This window comes from Hordeum vulgare, chromosome 5H (genome assembly GCF_904849725.1).
Source record: "Hordeum vulgare subsp. vulgare chromosome 5H, MorexV3_pseudomolecules_assembly, whole genome shotgun sequence".
Lineage (NCBI taxonomy): Eukaryota > Viridiplantae > Streptophyta > Magnoliopsida > Poales > Poaceae > Hordeum > Hordeum vulgare.
The window spans coordinates 513,753,600-513,774,422 of record NC_058522.1 but is presented as its reverse complement, the minus strand read 5'-3'; the positions used below and the strand labels follow the sequence as shown (position 1 = coordinate 513,774,422).

Below are 20,823 nucleotides of genomic sequence, written 5' to 3'. Positions count from 1 at the left end.
GCGTTGCTTCGTAAGAGGCTGATTTGGATCCACTAGTTTAATGCTATGGTTAGACTTTGTCTTAATTCTTCTTTCGTATTTGCGGATGCTTGCGAGAGGGGTTAATCATAAGTGGGATGCTTGTCCAAGTAAGGGAAGTACCCAAGCGTCGGTCCACCCACATATCAAACTATCAAAGTAACGAACGCGAATCATATGAACATGATGAAACTAACATGACAGAAATTCCCGCGTGTCCTCGGGAGCGTTTTTTCTCCTATAAGACTTTGTCCAGGATTTTTCCTTGCTACAAAAGGGATTGGGCCACTTTACTGCACCGTTGCTGCTTTTGTTACTTGTTACTCGCTACAAATCATCTCACCACACAATCACTTGTTACCGATAATTTTAGTGTTTGCAGATATTTCCTTGCTGAAAACCACTTGCCAGATCCTTCTGCTCCTCGTTGGGTTCGACACTCTTACTTATCGAAAGGACTACGATTGATCTCCTATACTTGTGGTCATCAATGGGCGACAACAACGTAACGGCAAAATGGCAACGATTTGCGGTGATTTAGAGGCATTGGGCGGATAGAGGTCGGCGACTGATCAGTGGGCGTTTGGATTGGCATACAACTGGCTTTTTGCATATGGTTTTACATCTCCAGCCATTGGTGATGTAAATTTGCATCTCTAAATGTTGTATTTTTGAATCAATTGGAGTAAGTGATGTAAAAAAATTACATCAGCATCATATGTTGGAGGTGCGTTTTTAGGCCTCGGAGATGTAATAGCTAGTTATTTTTGCATTTTTTAGAGACACATCTATAATTTTAGCCATACTTATAACAAACTATAGATACATTGATTTGGATCTAAGATCCAAAAAAATACAAAGTAACTCCTAAAACTAGAGTTACCATGAAATCTCTTGGAAACACCATCTTGGTGGTATCAATCTCTGGTAGAAAAAATAATCTAAATACTTTTTTAAAGAGGCTGCAATTACACTGAAGCAACGATGTTGTCCCTCTTTCACCCGCACGAACATTACCAATAATGTTTTTTGTAAGCGTCTTGAGTAGCCCATCCAAAAATATGGGAAGCCTTGATCGATGAACATACTAGGGCCGGGGATGATCCCTTAGAAGTGAGGACCATCGAATCATGATGTCTTTACCATGGCGTCGATAAAAGATTTCACCGCTACAAAGAATCAAACCAGCGAATAAAAAGCTTGACATACCAACATAAACTCATCATATCCGAATAATCGGATATGTAAGGACAAAAAGCTCTCTATCCTCATGACACTGCCAAAAGAATAAGAGTATTTTTTTCTCAAAAATATAAAAAAATCACTAGACATTGACGAAGAACATGAAAATCTTGAAGATGTGAGGTCCCTCCACCTTGCAGCGCCAAGATGGCAATTGGAGGCGAGGGGACCAAAGATCCCCCGCGGCTGCGATTGTTGTTGTGCGGTTCACAAAATCCTATCCTGAACCTAGTTGATTTTGCATCTCAATCATTTATTGGAGATGGTCTAAACTTTTTGCAATTTGGTTGTATACTTGGATCTCTCGTGGGAAGTTTCTCTTTGGCCTTTCCTATTCCGTGCGCAGTTCGCTTGCAAGCAAATGCGCGTTGGGGGGGGAGGGGGCATTCGAATGGGCGGACCCATTTCCCAGTTTCCTTTTCTTTCATTTCTTTCTTCTTTTTCTTTTACATATTTTATTTTTTTATTTTAGTTTTTTCCTTTTTCTTTTCCCTTTTTTGTTCTTTACCTTTTCAGCTTTTTTGTGAATTTTGTTTTTCAAATTCCAAACATATTTTGTTCCATTGAAATCAAAAAAAATTAATCAATGTAAAAAGAATGTTCATCAATGTAAAAAAATATTCAGCAATTGAAAAAATGTTCATCGAATTCAATTCATCAGACTTCAAAAATGTTCATCAAAACTCATAAACAATTCATCGAATTAGAAATTTGTTCATCATTTTCAAAAAATGTTCATAAAATTCAAAATGTGTTCATTGAATATAAAATTTGTTCATCCATTGTTTAAAAATAATGCTCTTGAATAGAAACCAGAGAGAATTTCTTATTTAACACCATGTTTAAAATTCATGTTTTATTTGTCATCGATAAATGATTTATTTCCTATCAAACAAACGCGTCTAAATTTTATGTCTTTTATAATATTTTTGTCTGTTTTAAGCCTAGATGATACCTGAATAGATCATTTTATTCCTCATATGATATATGCGCGCGTGCATGTGTGTGCTGTTATGTGTATGCATGGGTGCATGTGTGCTACTGTTGTGTGTTTGCGTGCGTGCGTGTTGCTGCGTGTTTGTGTGTGTGCGTGCCTGTGCTACTGTGTGTTTGCGTGTGCGTGTGTTGCTCGGTGTGTGTTCCCCGGTGTATGCTGCTATGCATGTGTGTTGCTGCATACGTGCGTGTGTGTGCTGGTGTGTTTCTATGTGATGTGACATGTGTGTGTGCTGCTGCATGTGTTGCCCGATGTGTGTCGCTGCGCGTGTGTGTGCTGTTGTGTGTGTGTGCTGCTGCGTGTGTTGCTCGGAGTGTGCTGCTATGCATGTGTGTTGCTGCATGCGTGCGCGTGTGTGTTGCTGCATGTTCGCGTGTGCTATTGTGTGCGTGAGTTGTGCTGCGTGTGTTGCTCGGTGTGTGTTACATGTGTGTGTATGTGTTGCTGCCCCACACTGATGTTGTGTGTGTGCGTTATTGCTTCGCATATATACATACCACATGAGAGGTAAAATGGTCTTTTCAGGTGTCATTTAGGCTTAAAATAATCAGAAATGTTATAAAAGGCATAAAATTTAGACTCGTTCTTAGATAGGAAAGAAAAAGTACTTCAGTGTCAAATAAGGAAATGAAATTTAAGAGAGTGTTAAATAAGGAATTTTTCTAGAAGTTATGTTCATCAAGTTCAAAAAATATTCATCAAATACAACAAAATGTTCATCGTCATTAGAAAATGCACATAAATATTTTTTCCATCGGATATGAAATGCTAACTAAAATTCAAAAATTATTCATTCATTTGTAATCGCGAACATTTTGTAATTGAAAGAACTGTTTTTGAAAATTCACAATTCACATTGTTCTTGTGTTTTTTGAACTTTTTGTTATCCCAAATTATTTTAATATATAAGAAAATAAAGAAAAAGTAAAGTAAATAAAGTATAATAGGACATCCCCTTCTTCCATGACGACACATTCCTCCTTGTGTACTGCTAGGCCCCGTTTGGTATCGGTGTATTTTTATACACCTGTATATATTTTACAGGGATATTATATCGGTCTTAATTGATTTTCGTCTATAAAAAACGATGGATGTAGGTCTGTATAATTTTTACAGGTGTATGCCGCTGTGAAATGCCAATCCAATCGGACTTAATTGGGCCAATAACTTCCTGTTTGTCACGTCGTTTTCGCTTTAAATACGCTTGTAAAAAATATAGACCAGCTGCAGTCGTTTTTGTTTCCGTCTGTCAATTACTCTCAGCCGGTAACTTACACGTGAAAGAAAAATACACCGGTAATTTTTACATGGCCAGTGCTATGCGCCGGCGCCGGCCGCGCATGGGCCGCACGATCCACCAACCCCCGCACGTCCGCACCGTTAGATCTTCATGCAGCATTTTTCCCTCCGATGCAGCAAATTTCGGCGCGATGCAGCAATTTTTTCAATTGTTGCAACAAAAAACAAAATTTGTAGAAAAAAAATATCTACGTGACCGTAGCAAAAAACCAAAACTGATGGTGCGTGGTAGAAAAAGTCAAACGCCGGTTGTAGCAAATATATACGTGACGTGGATGCAACTTTTTTAGTGAACGGTTGCAGCAAAAAATGATGTCGGTTGTAGCAAAAATTAACACAGTTGTAGCAAAAGTAAAAAACACCGATTGTAACGAAAATCCGACGAACTAGAGTTGCAACCAACCGTGGATGCAGCTTTTTTAGCGGACAGATGTAGCAAAACAAAACGCTTGTAGAAAATATGACGCTGGTTGCAACAATTTTAGACGAAAAAAGTTGCATGTAGTCAGCGGACGCCCGCGCGGTCGCGTGCGGCCCGCCGAACGGTTCGGCCGGCGCACCGGCCAGAAGCGCTTCCCTATTTACATCCATTCCAAACGTTAGGCGCCCAATGCACTGGGACGGAGGTAGTAAGAAGTTAGCTTGTCGGGGTTTTCTATGGAAGGGGGAGGAGGAGATTAGCGGCGGGCACTGCCTCTTGCCTTGGTCTCGGGTGTGTATGCCCTTGGAGAAAGGTGGCCTCGGGATCCTGAACCTGCAGCTCTTCGGCACCGCGCTTCGCTGTCGCTGGTCTTGGCTTCGCTGGTCAGACTCCCCACGCCCTTGGTGCCTGATCCCGGAAGATGATGACACTGCTGCCCTAGCTCTCTTCCGCGCGGGGGCACGGGTGGTGCTTGGTCGTGGCGACAAGGCCCACTTCTGGCATGATGGATGGCTTCCTGGTGGGCTGTTGGTACCGGAGATCGTCCCCGCCCTTGCCTCCTTTGTCAGTTGTTCCCGGATCACCGTCCAGCAGGCTCTCGTTAATCACCGTTGGGTGTGTATATCAGAGGAGGCTTGTCGGTACAAGCGCTGGCCCAGTACTTGCAGGTCTGGGACTTGGTCGCAAACATCCATCTTGACGAGTCTCAGCAGGACGCCATCGTCTGGAAGTTTGAGACCAGCGGGGAGTTCTCTACCATCTCTACTTACCACCTATTCGTCGCGCCTAACCAGGACTTTGGTTGTGCACCCGCCATTTGGAAGTCCAAAGCACCCTCCCAGCTGAAGTTCTTCATGTGGCTTGTGGTCCACGGATGCTGCCTCACCGCCGACAATCTCGACCGTCGTGGTTGGCCGAATCAGGGGGCGTGCGTGCTATGCAGCGTCGCGCAGGAGTCATGCACTCACTTGTTCGTGCACTGCCGCTTCATGAACAAGGTATGGACGCGCTTTCGTGGCTGGCTGGGTGCCTCCTTCCTGATTCCGGTCGGGGAGGACAGGTGCACGGAAGAATGGTGGTTGCAGGCTAGGCAGGCTGCGCCTATGCAGCTGAGGAGGGATTTTGACGCAGTCGTTATCCTGCTTCATTGGCGCATCTAGAAGGAGCGCAATGCTCGCATCTTCGAGGAAACGGCGTCCGGCCCTGCTGAGGTGGTGAGCGCGACCATCGAGGACCTCAGATCCTGGCGTGCAGCTGCCCTTTAGTTGCCAGGAGAGTTAGAGCCCTGCCAGGGCTGTTGCTGGGGAGGGTTGTCCCTGGATGGCCCTTCTAGATAGTGTGTTGTGGCCTGCAGCTTATGGCCTATCTGTAATATGGGCGGCCTCCGCCGCTTTGTAAATTTTCTTTCCCCATCTTAATAAAGATCGGCTTCGGCCTTTTGAAGAAGTTAGCTTAGAATTAAAAATTTAAACTAAGTAATGGTTTGGTTATGCGAGGGTGTTGTTGACCAGTTAGAGCAACTCTAGCAGACCCCGCATCCGTCCGGCCCGCAAAACGTGTTTGCAGTTCGTGGAAAAACGCCTTTGCGGGCCGGCGCGCACGGCCGCGGATGCAGACCCCACATAACATAACGGACCTGTAAAAAAGCATATTCGCGGAATATGCTTTTTTACGGGTCGGCTTTGCGGGATCTGCTCTGGCGCAGCTCATTTCGGCCTGGAAAACCTAAATTTGCACCACATCTTTGCTAGAATAATGCATTTCTTTGCTTTTCCAACAACATTTGGATACATAAACATCACCACATCTTTGCTAAAATAGCAAGAACAAAGAAAAAAAAAACCACAAGTATGCATTTTAGAAGATTTTCAACTTCCATAACTGCTCCAACTAGTTGAAGCAATATCTTCTTCATGCATTCATTGTTGATCTGTGGATTCTTCATCTTGCATTCTTCATTCTTCATCTTTGGTTCGAAATAAGTAGACGTTGCACATGCAGTCACATCATTGTTTTTTATTCTACTAAGGAGTGCATCGACATCTATTAACTTCTTTTCTATCAATAAATCAATGTATTCGTCTTCCCAAAACCAAAATGAGCATCCATATTCCTACACAAAAGAATAACCATGTTCGGAATGAGGATCCGCAATTGAACCAAAGAATGAGATACCGCAAGTGCACGTACCCCGTCGTTTTCGCATTTGAAGAACATCCATCCGGGGTGGTTCGGCGTGCCCGAGGTAAGCCGCATCACTGTCTGCGTGCAGTCGTCGCACTGTATGAGCGGCAACGGCGAGCCACAGAGCCGTTGCGTGAGCGCCGAGCCCGGTGGACGGCCGGACGAATCCATGCCCGCAAATCGTCGACGGCGCCGGGAGGACGAACCCGTCCCTGCATGCGCTGATGCGCCCTTGCCGGGGCTGTGGGAGATGCTCCCCGACCACTCCATCGCTTGGCGCAGCCACCGACGGCCCGCAAAAGCCAAATCCGGCGGCCGGAATCTTGGGCGAAGGGGGGAGAGGGGAGGTGGTTGATGGGGGAAAGCGTGGGCTGAAATGTTCCCCACCAACCGCTTCCCGCTTATATGCAGGGCACCGCAACGGCGAGGGGGGAACCCGCTAATACGCGAGTTGGGACTGAGATTTTGCCGCGTCCCGCAAAAATATTTACGGGCCGAAACGGGATGTGGGGTCTGATCGGGCAGGTTTTCCGCCCCGAGCCGTACTTTAATGGTTATTTTACGGGCCAGGACGGGATACAGGGTGTGATAGAGTTGCTCTTAGCTGGTTGTGCAGGTGAGCAGCGACCCGTATTCAAACCTGGCACAAAGGAAGTGAGTGCACCGTGTCGCATAGGGGGACGTGTGTCAGTCAAACCGCCCAAGGGAGAAAATACCTTTAAAAAAAGAAGCAGTGGGTCAGTTACATGTAATTGAATGTGCTCTAAATCCAGTCCAAAATGACGAAATCTCTTGTAAATGAATGCATTAATGTAGCACTAGAAAACATAAGGCATTGAAAGGCCAAATGAGCTCATCAGTGTCCATGTCGAGTTGTCATTGAATCGTAATCAAATCTTTATAATCACTCCTAATAAAGAACGAAACACCTCAAGGTTATCTACAAAAAGGATAGACGGATATCTTTCACCAGTATCGTGGGCTTCTCCTTGTGATAAGGTGAGCTGAAAATTCTCTCGTGTTCTTGGGAGTTTAGCTCTCTAGTCTCTACGCTGTTATGCTTGATTTTGTTTATGTAAAATCTGCTCTTTCCCATCTACTCCCTCTGTCCCAAACTAAATGTCTCAACTTTGTACTAACTTTAGTACAGAATTGTATTAAGATTGAGGCACTTATTCTGGGAAGGAGGGAGTATTTGTTTTTGCTGTGATCTTTTGGCACGCCCTGGGCAGAAAGGTGTGGGGGCACAGGGAGATCGCCTCTATTCTTCCTTGCTTGTTGATCCTGCCTTGCGCCCTCTTGTTGTGTGTTTCCTATTTCTTTTAGTTTCTCTTCAACTGTTTGTTTGTGGCGGTGAAGGTTCCTGGAATTGCTTTGTAAAGTTCTGTTTTTTACACATTTCATCTTTGGAATCCTTCTCCTGTCACATTTTGTTACAGATCTGGATCTTGTCTACCATTTTCCTCGCTTTGCATTTATTTTCATCTTCATTATTATGGGTGTGTCCTTACTTTCCATAAATGCCAAATTTGAGGTCTCTTCTTGCTGACGCAAGCTAACCGCTTTTGTCTGCTTCAGATAAGGAGGAATTGATTAAGCCGCCAGACATAATCCAGTTTCTTGGGAGCTAAGGATTCTTGGCTGGATAAAACTCCTTGCACACCATTGCTTCACATTCGAGAACTTTGTAAGTACGAGGCGTCCGTTCTTGTTTTCTATCACTTGTTGATCAGAATTTTCCGAGTATCTGTCAAGTGATGCATCTTCACTGTGGTGTGAAGTCATACTTGTTTGGTTTCCTAACGTCTTATTGCCGCTGTGTAGTATGAGTGTGCAAATCATACATGTTAAACTATTTTAATTCTCTGACTGAATACACCAAATCAGTCGCAAAAGAAAAAGGATGCCAAGTTCATGCATTTATTTTTTTCTAAATAACCTTCTCATTATATTCATTTGATGATACTACAATAACCCATCATTTATATGTGGATATTTATTAGGACCAGGAACAAAAGTTGTAGGCAAGACCTATCTTCCAGAATACTCGGGCACTTGCAGATTGTAGAGTAAACTTGAAAGGCAATTGGTGGTTATCGTAACACATGGAGAATAAACCAATTGAACATCTCAGTAACAGCTTCACTATAACACCCACAAATGGATCTGCATATGCTGAATGGGAAATGCTAAAGCAGACTATACTTGCACATGAAGCTACATTCCGGAAACAGGTAGATTATGACGTTACTCATACTATGTGCTTTCAGTAGTCTAGAGATTTCTTACATATGCAAGTGATGTGTTTTTTCTTATATTTGTCCATAGGTGTAATTGTTTCTCATTTCTATACGGTTTTGACATCTTTATTTATAGGTCTATGAACTTCATCGTCTGTATAAGGTTCAGAAGGATCTAATGGCATTACAATGCCGAGGAGGTGAATCAAATGGATATTCTCAAGCAATATCATATTCATTACCATCTGGGGGTATAAGAAGAGTCCAGCAAATTGGGCCTCCTGCAGGACATGATATGAGGAAACCTTCTGGAAAATTCATGAAGGGAAAAAATATAGAGCGTAGCTTGAACAGAGTGTCTATGAGGCATAGCAATAGTGGGTCCATAAAAGAAATGCCCCTTCAGGTTCCAGCTGATGCAAATGATAGTGATGATGATGTGGTGACAGTATGGGAGAATCCTGCAAAGAGTTTGCCAAGAAATAGTGGTTCAGTTGTTGGTACAAATCTGAAGCTTAGCATTGAACGCACCTCACCCATGGACAAGAATTGGGCCACTGGTTTACAGCCATCACGTGTCTCAACAGTGAATGCTTTGAACAAAAAAGTGATAGGGTCACCTAGTACTATGAAGAAAACAAACTTCTTAAGTGTGGGTGCCTCCAGTTCTAAGAACCAGTGTTATTCATACGGCCATAAATTAGATGGTAAGATTTTCTTAATTTATTTAGAAACTTGTACTCCCTCCGTCCGGAATTACTTGTCACAGAAATGAATAATAATGGATGTATCTAAAAGTAAAATACATCTAGATACATTCATTCCTCCGACAAGTATTTCTGGATGGAGGGAGTATATCTTTATGTTTTAAACCAACTTGTAAGCATCAATGCACACTAAGTGTATCTTATTTTCCTTTTCTAGGTCGAAGCAGTGGCATGGAATGGCTCACACACAAGAAAACTGGTGTTGATTCCTCAACCGCGCATTACCAGTCCAGCTCTAGAATCGTCAATCCAGGAATATTTGCAGCATCCAGCTCCAATGCTGCACCCAGATCTCTATGGCAAAGCAGCGCCACAGATTACATGACTAGGAGGCATTATGCTGACGCTGAATTGCCCAGTGCTCAGAATTGCCGACTTCCAACGTTTCAAAGATATCACCGCCTTCATTCATCAGAGATTCCTGGAGGGGCTCAGTATCAACATCCTTCCCCATTTTATGATTGCCCCAAGGATGTGAATCTGAACAATGGTCCTCAAGATGCAACTGCCACTCTGGGACAAGCAAGTGAGAATGCATCAAAGGAAATCTCCCGGGACAGAGAGAAGCTGCGAAACTCGACGAAGAGAATCGCCATGAAGAAATCACAAGTGTCACCGAGTCGTGAGAATGGGCGTTCCCACATTTCGCCTCGTTCCATGGGTTATTCAGGAGGTAGCACAAGAATTCTTGGTTTCACTATTAGTGCAGCCACCGAGAAAGATTCTCGACGCTCATCCACTTCGTCCACTACACACATGGGCGCAGAGAGCACACCCTCGAGCAAGAGCATAGCTGAGATGGAAATGCAATTCCAGAACAAGAAGGATGGCACCAGTGTCAGAAACCTCATTGACCTGAATGTTGCACCGCCGTTCATGGATGTTACAGTGATGGATGCCCGCCAGTCGGGAGGCGACACTGTTCCTCAAGAACCAGATGTTATAAATGCTGCAGCAAAGAATCTCATGGTCATGCATACAGGTGAACTCCAAGCAGGACCACCTCAAGGTAATATTCTGCATTGGTTTGCTGGCCTTGCAACATCAGGGGAGAGCACAGTGGTCTATAGCAGTGAAATGAACAACGTTGATACGACTCTGAAGCTTTGACACTGCAACTGTTCGAAACCAAAGACTGTTTCCAATAAAGCCAATTCAAGCATAGAGACACCTCACTAAGACATCTAGAAGGACATTACGTAGGTTCAGTTTTAACTTTAGATTTCTTAGTTGATGGGAATCTACTACTCCCTCCGATCCTAATTGTCGCTGATTTAGTACTAATAAATCAGCGACAATTAATATGGATCGGCGGAAGGAAGAAGTTTGAGAGAATTGAGGTACTAGTCCTATAGTTCCCAACTCTATGGTGGGCTCTAGAAACGCAAACATCTTTCTTGTTACCTTTGTTTTACAACAAACTCTGTTTCGAGATTTACTTCGTCAATGAATGTTTTATATTAATATCACCGTCTTTGGGGCTATTTTTTTTTAAATATTGCTTTTTCAAATCTTTTTGAAAAATATTGTGTCTATTTGAAATTTTTCAAAAATATTATAACGTCGGCCTCCCAGTGGCCGACTGCCACTTGTCGGCTTGCCACTGGCCGAAAGGTGGCAGTCGGCCACCAGTTAGCCGACAGGAGTTGAGTCGGCCACGCGTCGGCCGAGTACTGGCCAGAACACGTCGATGGAGCCCTGTCGGCTTGCGCCAGCCAGTCGGCCTCCTGGTGGCCGACAGGAGGCCAGTCGGCCACCTCTTGGCCGAGAGGGGCAACGGCTCTCTCCTTCCCTTCCTTCTTTCTTCTTTCTTCTTCTTCTTTCTTCTCTATCTTCTTCTTCCTCCCTTTCTTCTCCTTGCTCTCATTTCTCTCTTTCTCCCCCAGACGAAAAATCTTCCGATAAAACTACGTTTTGAACCGTGGTTTAGTTGCGTAAGTTTGAGGGAAGCCTAATCATCCTTCTCATTCGCGTTGCGGTGGTTCTTTGAAGCTATTTTTGGTGGTGGTGGTGGAGGTTGTGGAGGAGGTTGAGGAGGAGGTTGTAGTGGTGGTGGTGGCGGAGGTGTGGGTGAAGTTGGTGGAGTTGGAGCTGGTGGTGACGGTTGTTCTTGCTATCGGTGTTCGGTGTTCGTCGTTCGTCGTTCGTCGTTCTTCGTTTCTGCGCACGCTTCAAGGGTAAAATTATTTTTACTTATGTGAATTAGTTTAGTGAGTGAAGTAGGTTTGTCCTTGTTCTAATTTTTGTCCTTGTTGAACTGCCAGATGTCTGATTTAGTGACATTATGTTTGCGCTACGGTCCTGGTTCCGTTCGAACAAATGAGATGGGAGCTGATCTTAGTGAATTTCAGTACACTGAGGTGCAAGTGTCCTCCTCTGAAACATGGTCTGTTAGTCAGTTGACAGAATGGCTTGCCCGATGTTTAGGGTTCAATATTGAAACACACACCGTCGGTGTTCATGCATTATGGACCCGGTCCAGTGCAAATATTTTCTGGTATTTGAAGCATATAGAGCGGGACGACCAGTGGGTGAACTGGTTAAAATCTTGCGATCGTAGGGCATGTAATCCTGTGGCCTTACTGCTCCCCGTGGTAAAGCCTGTGACTGAACCTCAAGCCGAAGGTAGCTATGAGTCTGGTCAGAGCAGCTACGGGATGCATGATTCGCAGTCAATTCATGGCTGCCATGCTGGAGATGATGTTTACGGAACAGACGAGAGTAGCCAGGCAGAAGGGGGAGATGCGGATGATTATGTCAGCGGCGAGGCGGATGCTGACGAGATAGATGAGGAGATGCAAAACCAGATGCATGATGAAGATATCGAAGGTGATATCTCCGATGATTCGGCCGATTCAGATGAGGAAGTGAACGCACATGAAGTGCCTATTCCTGCATCATGGAATCAGGACTTTTCATCTGCAATGTTGGTGAACGACGGTCATGATTCTTCGTGGGAGTATCACCAGAACAACATTGCGACAGGTGCCCTCTACCCGAACAAAGAAACTCTGAAGGATGTCATCCTTAATTGGGCAATGTCCACTCAAAGGGTTTTTGTAGCTCAAGTTTCTTGTCCGAAAAACTTGACAATGGTATGCAGAAACGAGGGTTGTCCCGCAAGGGTGCATGGATATCTTCCGAAGTATGGCACAAGCTGGGTCATAAGTGACATAGTTAATCATAAATGTGTACTTCCGTGTATCCCTCAAGATCATCCTAACCTTACTTCCATGGTGATTGCTCGCTTGTTTTATAGCCAGATAGTGGAGAGTAAGGCGATGGAAGTGAAGGCTATCCAGAAAAATGTATTCGTGAGGTTCAAGTACAACATATCATATGGCAAGGCTTGGAGGGCTAAGCAGAAGGCACTTGAGACCAGATTCGGTTCGTATTTTGATGCATATGACTCTGTTGTTCGGCTCCTGCAGGCACTGCAGAACCGGAATCCAGGCACCTATGTTGACATCCAAGACTTGTACCTGCCAGAGTTCCCAAATGTTAGAGTGTTGCATCGGCTGTTCTTCTCTTTTGGTGTCTGCATTGAAGCATTCAGACATTGTCGACCGGTGATATGTGTAGATGGCACTTTTCTCACTGGCAAATACAAGGGTCAGATCCTCACAGCCATTGGTCAAGATGGGCAAAATCAATGCGTCCCACTTGCATTTGCTTTTGTGGAGGGCGAAAACAGCCCCAGTTGGACATGGTTTTTCAGGCAGTTGAAAATAGCAGTTGTGCGAGATAAGCAGAATGTGTGCATCCTTCATGACAGGCATCCGGGTATACTCAGCGCCATCAAGACATTATCAAACCCTGCTCCTGATGAACAAGCTCCTTGGCAAGACATTCAGAGCCGATGGTGCATGCGCCATCTAGGTGCAAATTTCTTTTCCCAGTTTAGAAATAAGAACCTGATGAATCTATTCAAGAAGCTTTGCAAGCAGAACCAACAATGGAAGTATCACCTGATACGTAACAGACTAAATCTTTGCACACAGAGGCATGTTAGGGACAGGAAAGCTGCAAGAGATGCCGCTGTCAGGGCACATGCCGAAGCGGTAGCTGCACAATTAGCAACTGGAACTGCCACCCTGGAGGAAGAGCCGGTTGGGCTTTGTGACTTGCCAGGATTTGACCCGCCTGGTACAAGGAGAAGGCTTGCGAGGACGATCAAAACCTTTGATCAGTGGATAGAGCATGAGCCATTGAAGAGGTGGTCTCTGTTGCATGACACACATGGAGCGAGGTACGGTGTCATGACTACCAACCTGGCCGAAACATATAATTTCGTCCTCATGGGAAACAGAGCTTTGCCACTCACAGCGATTGTCGAGGGCATTTTCTATGGCACAGTCAAGTATTTCAGAGAAAGACGTGAAAAGGCTGCAGAGCATATCACAAACAATCCTAACACACGGTATTGTGAAAGGGTTATGAAGTACATGGATAAAAAGATGAAGAAAGCTGAGACACACAGTGTTGTCGCCATTGGAAATCTGGAGCGTAGGTTCGAGGTCCGCTTGGCTAACAGCAAATTCGGATGTGCAAATGCGATGAGAACGCATGAGGTGATAATTGGAAATGAATTGTGGCCAACGTGCGAGTGCACGTGCAACAAACCAAAGTTGCTTCACCTACCTTGCTCGCATGTACTTTCTGCTTGTGGGCTGCTAGGCCTTGACGCAATCTCGTTTGTGTCTCCATATTTTTTGAAGCAGGCAGTTCTAAATACCTGGACAGGTGAGCTGTTTGGTTTCCGATCAATGGGTAACTTCAATACCGTTGACCCTGCTGAAAGGGTATATATACCACACCCTGCACATATGCGTACGAGTAGAGGGAGGCGGCAGTCTCAGCGCATCCGAAATGACATGGATGAATCGGAGGCGCGCGGACAATGCGTTTTATGTAATGAATTTGGGCATACGGATAGTAATTGTCCCACTTTCGTTACTGGAGGCCCGAGGCATGGACGAAGCAGCCGGGGAAGAAGAGGAGGAAGAGGGGGCCAAAGAGGACGTGGAAGAGGGGGTGCAAGAGGATGAAGAGTTTAAGGTTTATGTAATAGCACTATGTTTTAAGTTTCTAAAACCACTATGTTTTAAGTTTCTAATACCACTATGTTTTAAGTTTGTAATAGCACTATGTTTTAAGTTTCTAATACCACTAAAAGGGTCAAAATGGGTTCATTTCATGCTCAAAATTGAGAGGAAGGTCAAAACAGTGAAAAAAAGGAGTTTCCCGCCCAAAGGCCACCTGTCGGCTCAGAGGAGGCCGACAGGGACCTGTCGGCTACGGGCAGGCCGACAGGCCCCCCTCCCCTGCCGACTGCCCCCTCCTGCCACCTGTCGGCTAACTGGTGGCCGACTGCCACCTTTCGGCCAGTGGCAAGCCGACAAGTGGCAGTCGGCCACTGGGAGGCCGACGTTATAATATTTTTGAAAAATTTCAAATAGACACAATATTTTTCAAAAAGATTTGAAAAAAAAGCAATATTTAAAAAAAATAGCATCTTTGGGTGCACTGGTAGTTCCATTTAGCTCCTGGCCATGCTGATTGTTTAATTTGGATCGAGCTGCTCGTTTAATTTGGATCGGAGGGAGTATCACTTAAGCAATTTTGAGATAAAAAAAAGTATGTTGTAAGTAGAGATGGTTGTAACTAGAGATACAAATGCTATTTATCAAAAAAGGCTTTCGCCCTGCTTTATATATAAAGCAACGACCAGAGACACATATTCGGATACAACGCGCCATCACCCTACACAACACACACACCCAAGGCAAGATACAAGGGTGTCGATGCACCGCAACACTACCCAATGGACCACCAAGCACACTACAGATGAGACAAAAGGAACTACTTGGGGCCGACGAGGACCTTTCGAGACCTAGCCACTGAGAAGTGAAGCGGGATAGTGAAGAAGCATGGACTCCAAGGCGGTGCCTTCAAGAAGGGCACGACAGTGATAGTTGCCACCGCCCGATCTTGAGGATCAGGTTTTCACCCGGAGCAACATGGAGAGCCGGGGACACCACGACGGAGCCTTCAAGAAGGAAGCGATTCCCGTGGCCCCCGCCACCGTCGGCTGGAGAGGACCGGGCAAGTTATGCACTTTGGTGTTAACTCGCCACCAAACAACCATGATATGCCAAACACCAGCGACCATGTCACCCGCGTGACCATGAATGCCCGACCGCACCCAAGATGCACACTCCACCCATGAACACCGCGTCTCCCGCCGCCCTACATCCAAGCAACTCCGTGAATGCCCAAAGTGTTGGAAATATGCCTTAGAGGCAATGATAAAAGTTATTATTATATTTCTTGTTTAAAGATAATCGCTTATTATCCATGCTATAATTGTATTGAATGAAAACATAGATACATGTGTGGATACATAGACACAACAATGTCCCTAGCAAGCCTCTAGTTGGCTAGCCAGTTGATCAAGGATAGTCAAGGTTTTCTGGCTATGTGCAAAGTGTTGTTGCTTGATAATTGGATCACATCATTAGGAGAATCATGTGATGGACTAGACCCAAACTATGAACGTAGCATATTGATCGTGTCATTTTATTGCTATAGTTTTCTGTGTGTCAAGTATTTGTTCCTATGACCATGAGATCATATAACTCACTGGCACCGGAGGAATGCCTTGTGTGTATCAAACGTCACAATGTAACTGGGTGACTATAAATGTGCTCTACAGGTATCTCTGAAGGTGTCCGTTAAGTTAGTATGGATCAAGACTAGGGTTTGTCACTCCGTGTGACGGAGAGGTATCTCGGGGCCCACTCGGTAATACAACATCACACACAAGCCTTGCAAGCAATGTGACTAAGTGTAAGTCACGGGATCTTGTATTACGGAACGAGTAAAGAGACTTGCCGGTAACAAGATTGAAATAGGTATGTGGATACCGACGATCGAATCTCGGGCAAGTAACATACCGAAGGACAAAGGAAATGACATACGGGATTATATGAATGACACTGAGGTTCAACCGATAATATCTTCGGAGAATATGTAGGATCCAATATGGGCATCCAGGTCCCGCTATTGGATATTGACCGATGAGTACCTCGGGGCATGTCTACATAGTTCTCGAACCCGCAGGGTCTGCACACTTAAGGTTCGGCGATGTTTTAGTATAGTTGAGTTATATGTGTGGTTACCGAATGTTGTTAGGAGTCCCGGATGAGATCACAGACGTCATGAGGGTTTCCGAAATGGTCCGGAGACGAAGATTGATATATAGGATGACTTCATTTGGTTACCGGAAAGTTTTCGGGCATTACCGGGAATGTACCGGGAGTGACGAATCGGTTCCGGAAGTTCACCGGGAGGGGGGCAACCCTCCCGGGGAAGCCCAAAGGACTTATGGGTGGCTCACCAGCCCTTAGTGGGCTGGTGGGACAGCCCAATAAGGCTTATGCGCCATAAGAGAAAAACCAAAGAAAGAAAAAAAAAGGTGGGAAGGAAGAGAAGGACTCCACTTTCCAATCCTATTTTGAGTAGGATTGGAGTAGGAGTCCTACTCCTCCTCTTGGCCGGCGCACCTTGGGGGCTTGGCCCTCAAGGAAAGTCCCTTCCCCTCCCTCCTATATATATTGGTGATTTAGGGCTGATTTGAGACAACTTTGCCACGTGCAACTCAGATGTAGACACCATAGTTTTACCACTAGATCGTATTTCTGCGGAGCTCGGGCGGAGCCCTGCAGGAGTAGATCCTTCACCATCACCGGAGCGCCGTCACGCTACCGGAGAACTCATCTAGTTCTCCGTCTTGCTTGCTGGATCAAGAAGGCCGAGATCATCGTCAAGCTGTACGTGTGCTGAACGCGGAGGTGTCGTCCGTTCGGCACTAGATCGTAGCGGATCGTGGGATGGATCGCGGGGCGGATCGAGGGACGTGAGGACGTTCCACTACATCAACCGTGTTTCTTAACGCTTCCTGTTGTGCGGTCTACAAGGATACGTAGATCCAAATCTCCTCTCGTAGATGGACATCACCATGATAGGTCTTCGTGTGCGTAGGAAATTTTTTGTTTCCCATGCTACGTTCCCCAACACAAAGGGCTTGGCTTTGGTCTGACTAGCAGCACCCGCCGATGGAGCAGCAAGCTGCCGCCTTGCCTCGAATATTGCAAGATCCGTGCCAGAGGGTACACGGCTGAGGGAAGTGGGAGTAGGAGCGGACACGTCCGGACCGGTGCACCCCCGCACTGGCGACGGGTGGTCCCACATCAGGGCCTCCCATCCCTCATGCGGGCTCCCCACCGGACACACCCTTGTGTCGCCTCACCGTGGTGGCCGACGCAGCTCCACGCGAGGCCACCAACGACAGCTCGTCCAACCACCGACAAGGAGCACGAAGCCACCCCTCACCCACAGCCAAGAGCATTCACCGGAGAGCCCTCTCCGCGGCGCTCGCCATCGTCCAGGGGTCGGAACAGGGGAGGCCCGATTGGAGCTCGGCCAACACGCACCATTAGCACGCGCGCCCGCCCTGATCCCAACCACAGCGCTGCACGTAGCAGCAGAAGTGCCCGCACCCGTCGGCGAGGCGCCGCGCGTCGCCCGCACCCGTAGGCCCGCCAGATCTGGCCGCCACAGCAGCCACGAGCGCGAGCCGCCCCGTGAAGCCCACCGCGCCGCCACCAAGCCCTCGCTGCCCCACCGTCAGAGCCCGTTGCCGCGCCTCCACGCCCCTCACCAGCGCGAAGCACCACCGAACGCCGTCGCCCCGTGTCAACATCCTCCGAGCGGGATGAAGAGGAGCCCCGCCTCCACCGGCGCCGGCGGGCTTTGCCCGGCAGTGTAGTCGAGCGCCGGCGAGGGAGGGAAGGGAGGAGGGGGAGGCTCGAAGCCAGTCGTCTAGAGTCCGTCCCCCCCCCCCCCCCCCCGGTCGCCACACGGGAGCGACGCCAGGAGGGAGAGAAGGGAGGAGGGGCATACAAATGCTATTTCGCTCGAGATTCCAAAACTAGATCCCATGTTGATTGGTTTCGATGAACCCTTTTTTCACAAAAAAAACAGAACCGTGAGCATGTTCTTTTTCCTTTACCGAAAAGGCAAAGTTATGCCTTTCGTGGAAGCAAATTTGTGCCTCGATGAGAAAGAAATATGTGCCTCTTGCCAAAAAAAAATATTTTTTCTTTTTTTCTGAATTCTCGCGGAAGTAAAACTCATGCCTTCACGAAAAGTAAATATGTGTCTTCGCGAAAAAAGGGAAAATGTGTTTATTTTTCCTTTTCAAGTAGAAAACAAAGACAACACAGTTTTTCTCCTTTTCCGAGAGGCACGACCGTGCCTCTCGCGAAAGCAAATCCGTCCCTTCACGAGAAGCAAATTATTAACTCTCGCGAAAGAAAAAAAACATGTTTTTTTCCTTTTCCAAGAAGTAAGGTTGCGCCTCTCGTGAAAACAAATTTATGCCTCTCGCGGAAGCAAATCCGTCCCTTCACGAGAAGTAAATCTTTAACTCTCGCGAAAGAAAAAAAACATGTTTTAAATGCATTTTTCCGTGCAAAGGAAAAAAATGAATTTTGTTTCAAAACGTCCAGGGAAAAGCCAAAAAAACACAAAAAAATCATCAAAAAGCCAAAAATGTGTATACAAAAGGATTCCAGAGGGAGCCCCAGCACACGCGACACTCACAGCCCATCAAAAGTGACCCTTGCGAGGGCTCCCCAAAGAGTACTTCTTGGTTAGTTGCTGGTGATGGTGATGCGTTTGTCGGTGCTCTGCTCCGAATAATTGTCCAAGATTCCACATAATTGCAACTTTGCAAGTAAGCTTGCCTACAAACACTTCCTTTGTCATTATTGTGCTAAAAGTTACAACTTAGACATGTAGAACTCATGCTCCTTTGTTTTATTTTTTCAGTTGGAAAGGAGGCTCAAACTCCCGGCCTCAGCATCATTACAATGCGCACAATCATTTTTCTTAATTATGAGGTCCAATGAGAGAAGATAGTCACGTCTGAACCATTACAAGATATGAAATTAACACCTGCAAATAAGTCTACTTCTTCTGCAACAACACCTTTAAAAAGGCATAAACATCCTTGCGCCATCCCCCTGGTCAAGGATTTTCATCCTAGTTGTCGAGGCCAGCCAATGAGGACCAACACACCAACAAGTAGACATCACCTTCAACAAGGTAACTATGCAGATCTGCCACGACCTATTAATGTGGGGGCGAAAGTTTTCACCCCGGACATGAAGTCGTGTTCAGAAAGTATGGATGATGGATCATCCAATAGTTTAGATGTGTGTCGTGTGTAAATAAGGTCTCATATTTTTATTATCAAAGTTCTCCTTTTAAGTAATCATGATGATAATTTTGTTATTGTACTTGTACAAGGCAGATTTGCCGACCGCTACCTCTTTTTTAGTTATAATCAAATAACCCAAAAAAATGCTTCTGCTCTTGTGCAAGGTTAGCTCATGAATTTCTTGCACTTGAAAAAACATTTTTTACCCTACTCTTAGGGGAGAAGAGAAACGCTGATACACCATCTCCACAACAAAAAGGTGCAAGTTGTCTCACATTCTGTTCTCTAATGGTATGCTCCTGACTTTCAGAGAATATGCTTTTAGAGCTTTCCTCGGCAATCTCTCTGCTCACTAACCATAAATTCTGGACCTTATAATGATCCTCAACTCTTAAAGGTAAGAAGGCTTATTGTGTAAGTCCATGCTTTTGCTCATCCTGTGTAAAATTTGTGTCTCCAATTGTTGCTACAGTGGTGCGCTTATTATTCCTCATAGCATTGTCTCAAAGGCTTAAATTAACATGGCAGTTTCCCCCACAAATGCATGTCCCTTCTAACATTTCCTTAGATGAACATTGCCAGCATCTTTGTTGTTCCAAGGTTTTTTGGCAGATTAGTGTCAACATTAGAAGGAAGTATGATGAGGTGAAACAAGGAACACATGAAGCTGCAAAACGTACTAATGGAGCAGCAAAATGTACTCCCTTTAGTCAATGCAACACCCCTAATACCATGTTAACCTTCATGCGCTAGCCAACACAATCAAAAGTTCGAACTATGAAAAAGGCTAGGCAATCCACATATACACTTGAACACCCGTCTCATGTGTGACTTGGAAAGTCAACATGTTTTAAGCTTCGTTTACTAGCCAACGCAACCAAAAGTCCGAACTGATGAAAAAAACTAGACAATACACATATACACTTCAACACTTTTTACTCTGCATATATGATCTATTTGAAGTCAAACTTCGTAAAGGTTGACCAACTTTATAGAAAAAATATCAACATTCATAATACAAAATTAATATGATTAGATGTGTCGTGAATTTAATTTCATATTTTATAACTTCAATACGGTAGATGTTGATATTTTTTCATATTGTATAACTCCATCAAGTTTGACTTTAGATAAATCTTATATGCAAAGTAAAAAGGGATTGGAGGAGGTACTATCCAGATCCTGGCTGAAGCAAGTTATTTATCGGCTGACTGCAGTATGCGTGGTCACTGTGTGATGTGACTTTGTGTAGCATCACCTCCATGTGTTTACTAAAAACATTTTGCTATGCTATTTTATTTCTGGAGAAAGAACAAGCCACGGCCACGAAGATGGAGAGAGCCATGGAATGTCCATCTTGGAATTACTTG

The 20,823-nt window shown here is 45.3% G+C and overlaps 1 protein-coding gene across 1 annotated transcript; it reads left to right on the top strand.

Moving 5' to 3' along the window:
- Positions 1–7,080: 7,080 nt before the first annotated feature.
- On the top strand, positions 7,081–10,637 carry LOC123397964. The gene is made up of 5 exons (XM_045092473.1): positions 7,081–7,160; positions 7,740–7,848; positions 8,165–8,395; positions 8,538–9,108; positions 9,326–10,637. Exons 3-5 carry the CDS (start codon positions 8,267–8,269, stop codon positions 10,276–10,278), a joined length of 1,653 nt encoding a protein of 550 aa, XP_044948408.1. The 5' UTR covers positions 7,081–7,160; positions 7,740–7,848; positions 8,165–8,266; the 3' UTR covers positions 10,279–10,637.
- Positions 10,638–20,823: the final 10,186 nt, after the last annotated feature.

Bases quoted from the DNA above. Each gene is read 5' to 3' on its own strand.
- LOC123397964 (XM_045092473.1), top strand. From the start codon at position 8,267: ATGGAGAATAAACCAATTGAACATCTCAGTAACAGCTTCACTATAACA. The intron at 8,396-8,537 runs GTAGATTATGAC...CTTTATTTATAG, and splicing joins AAGCTACATTCCGGAAACAG to GTCTATGAACTTCATCGTCT. The intron at 9,109-9,325 runs GTAAGATTTTCT...TTCCTTTTCTAG, and splicing joins ATACGGCCATAAATTAGATG to GTCGAAGCAGTGGCATGGAA.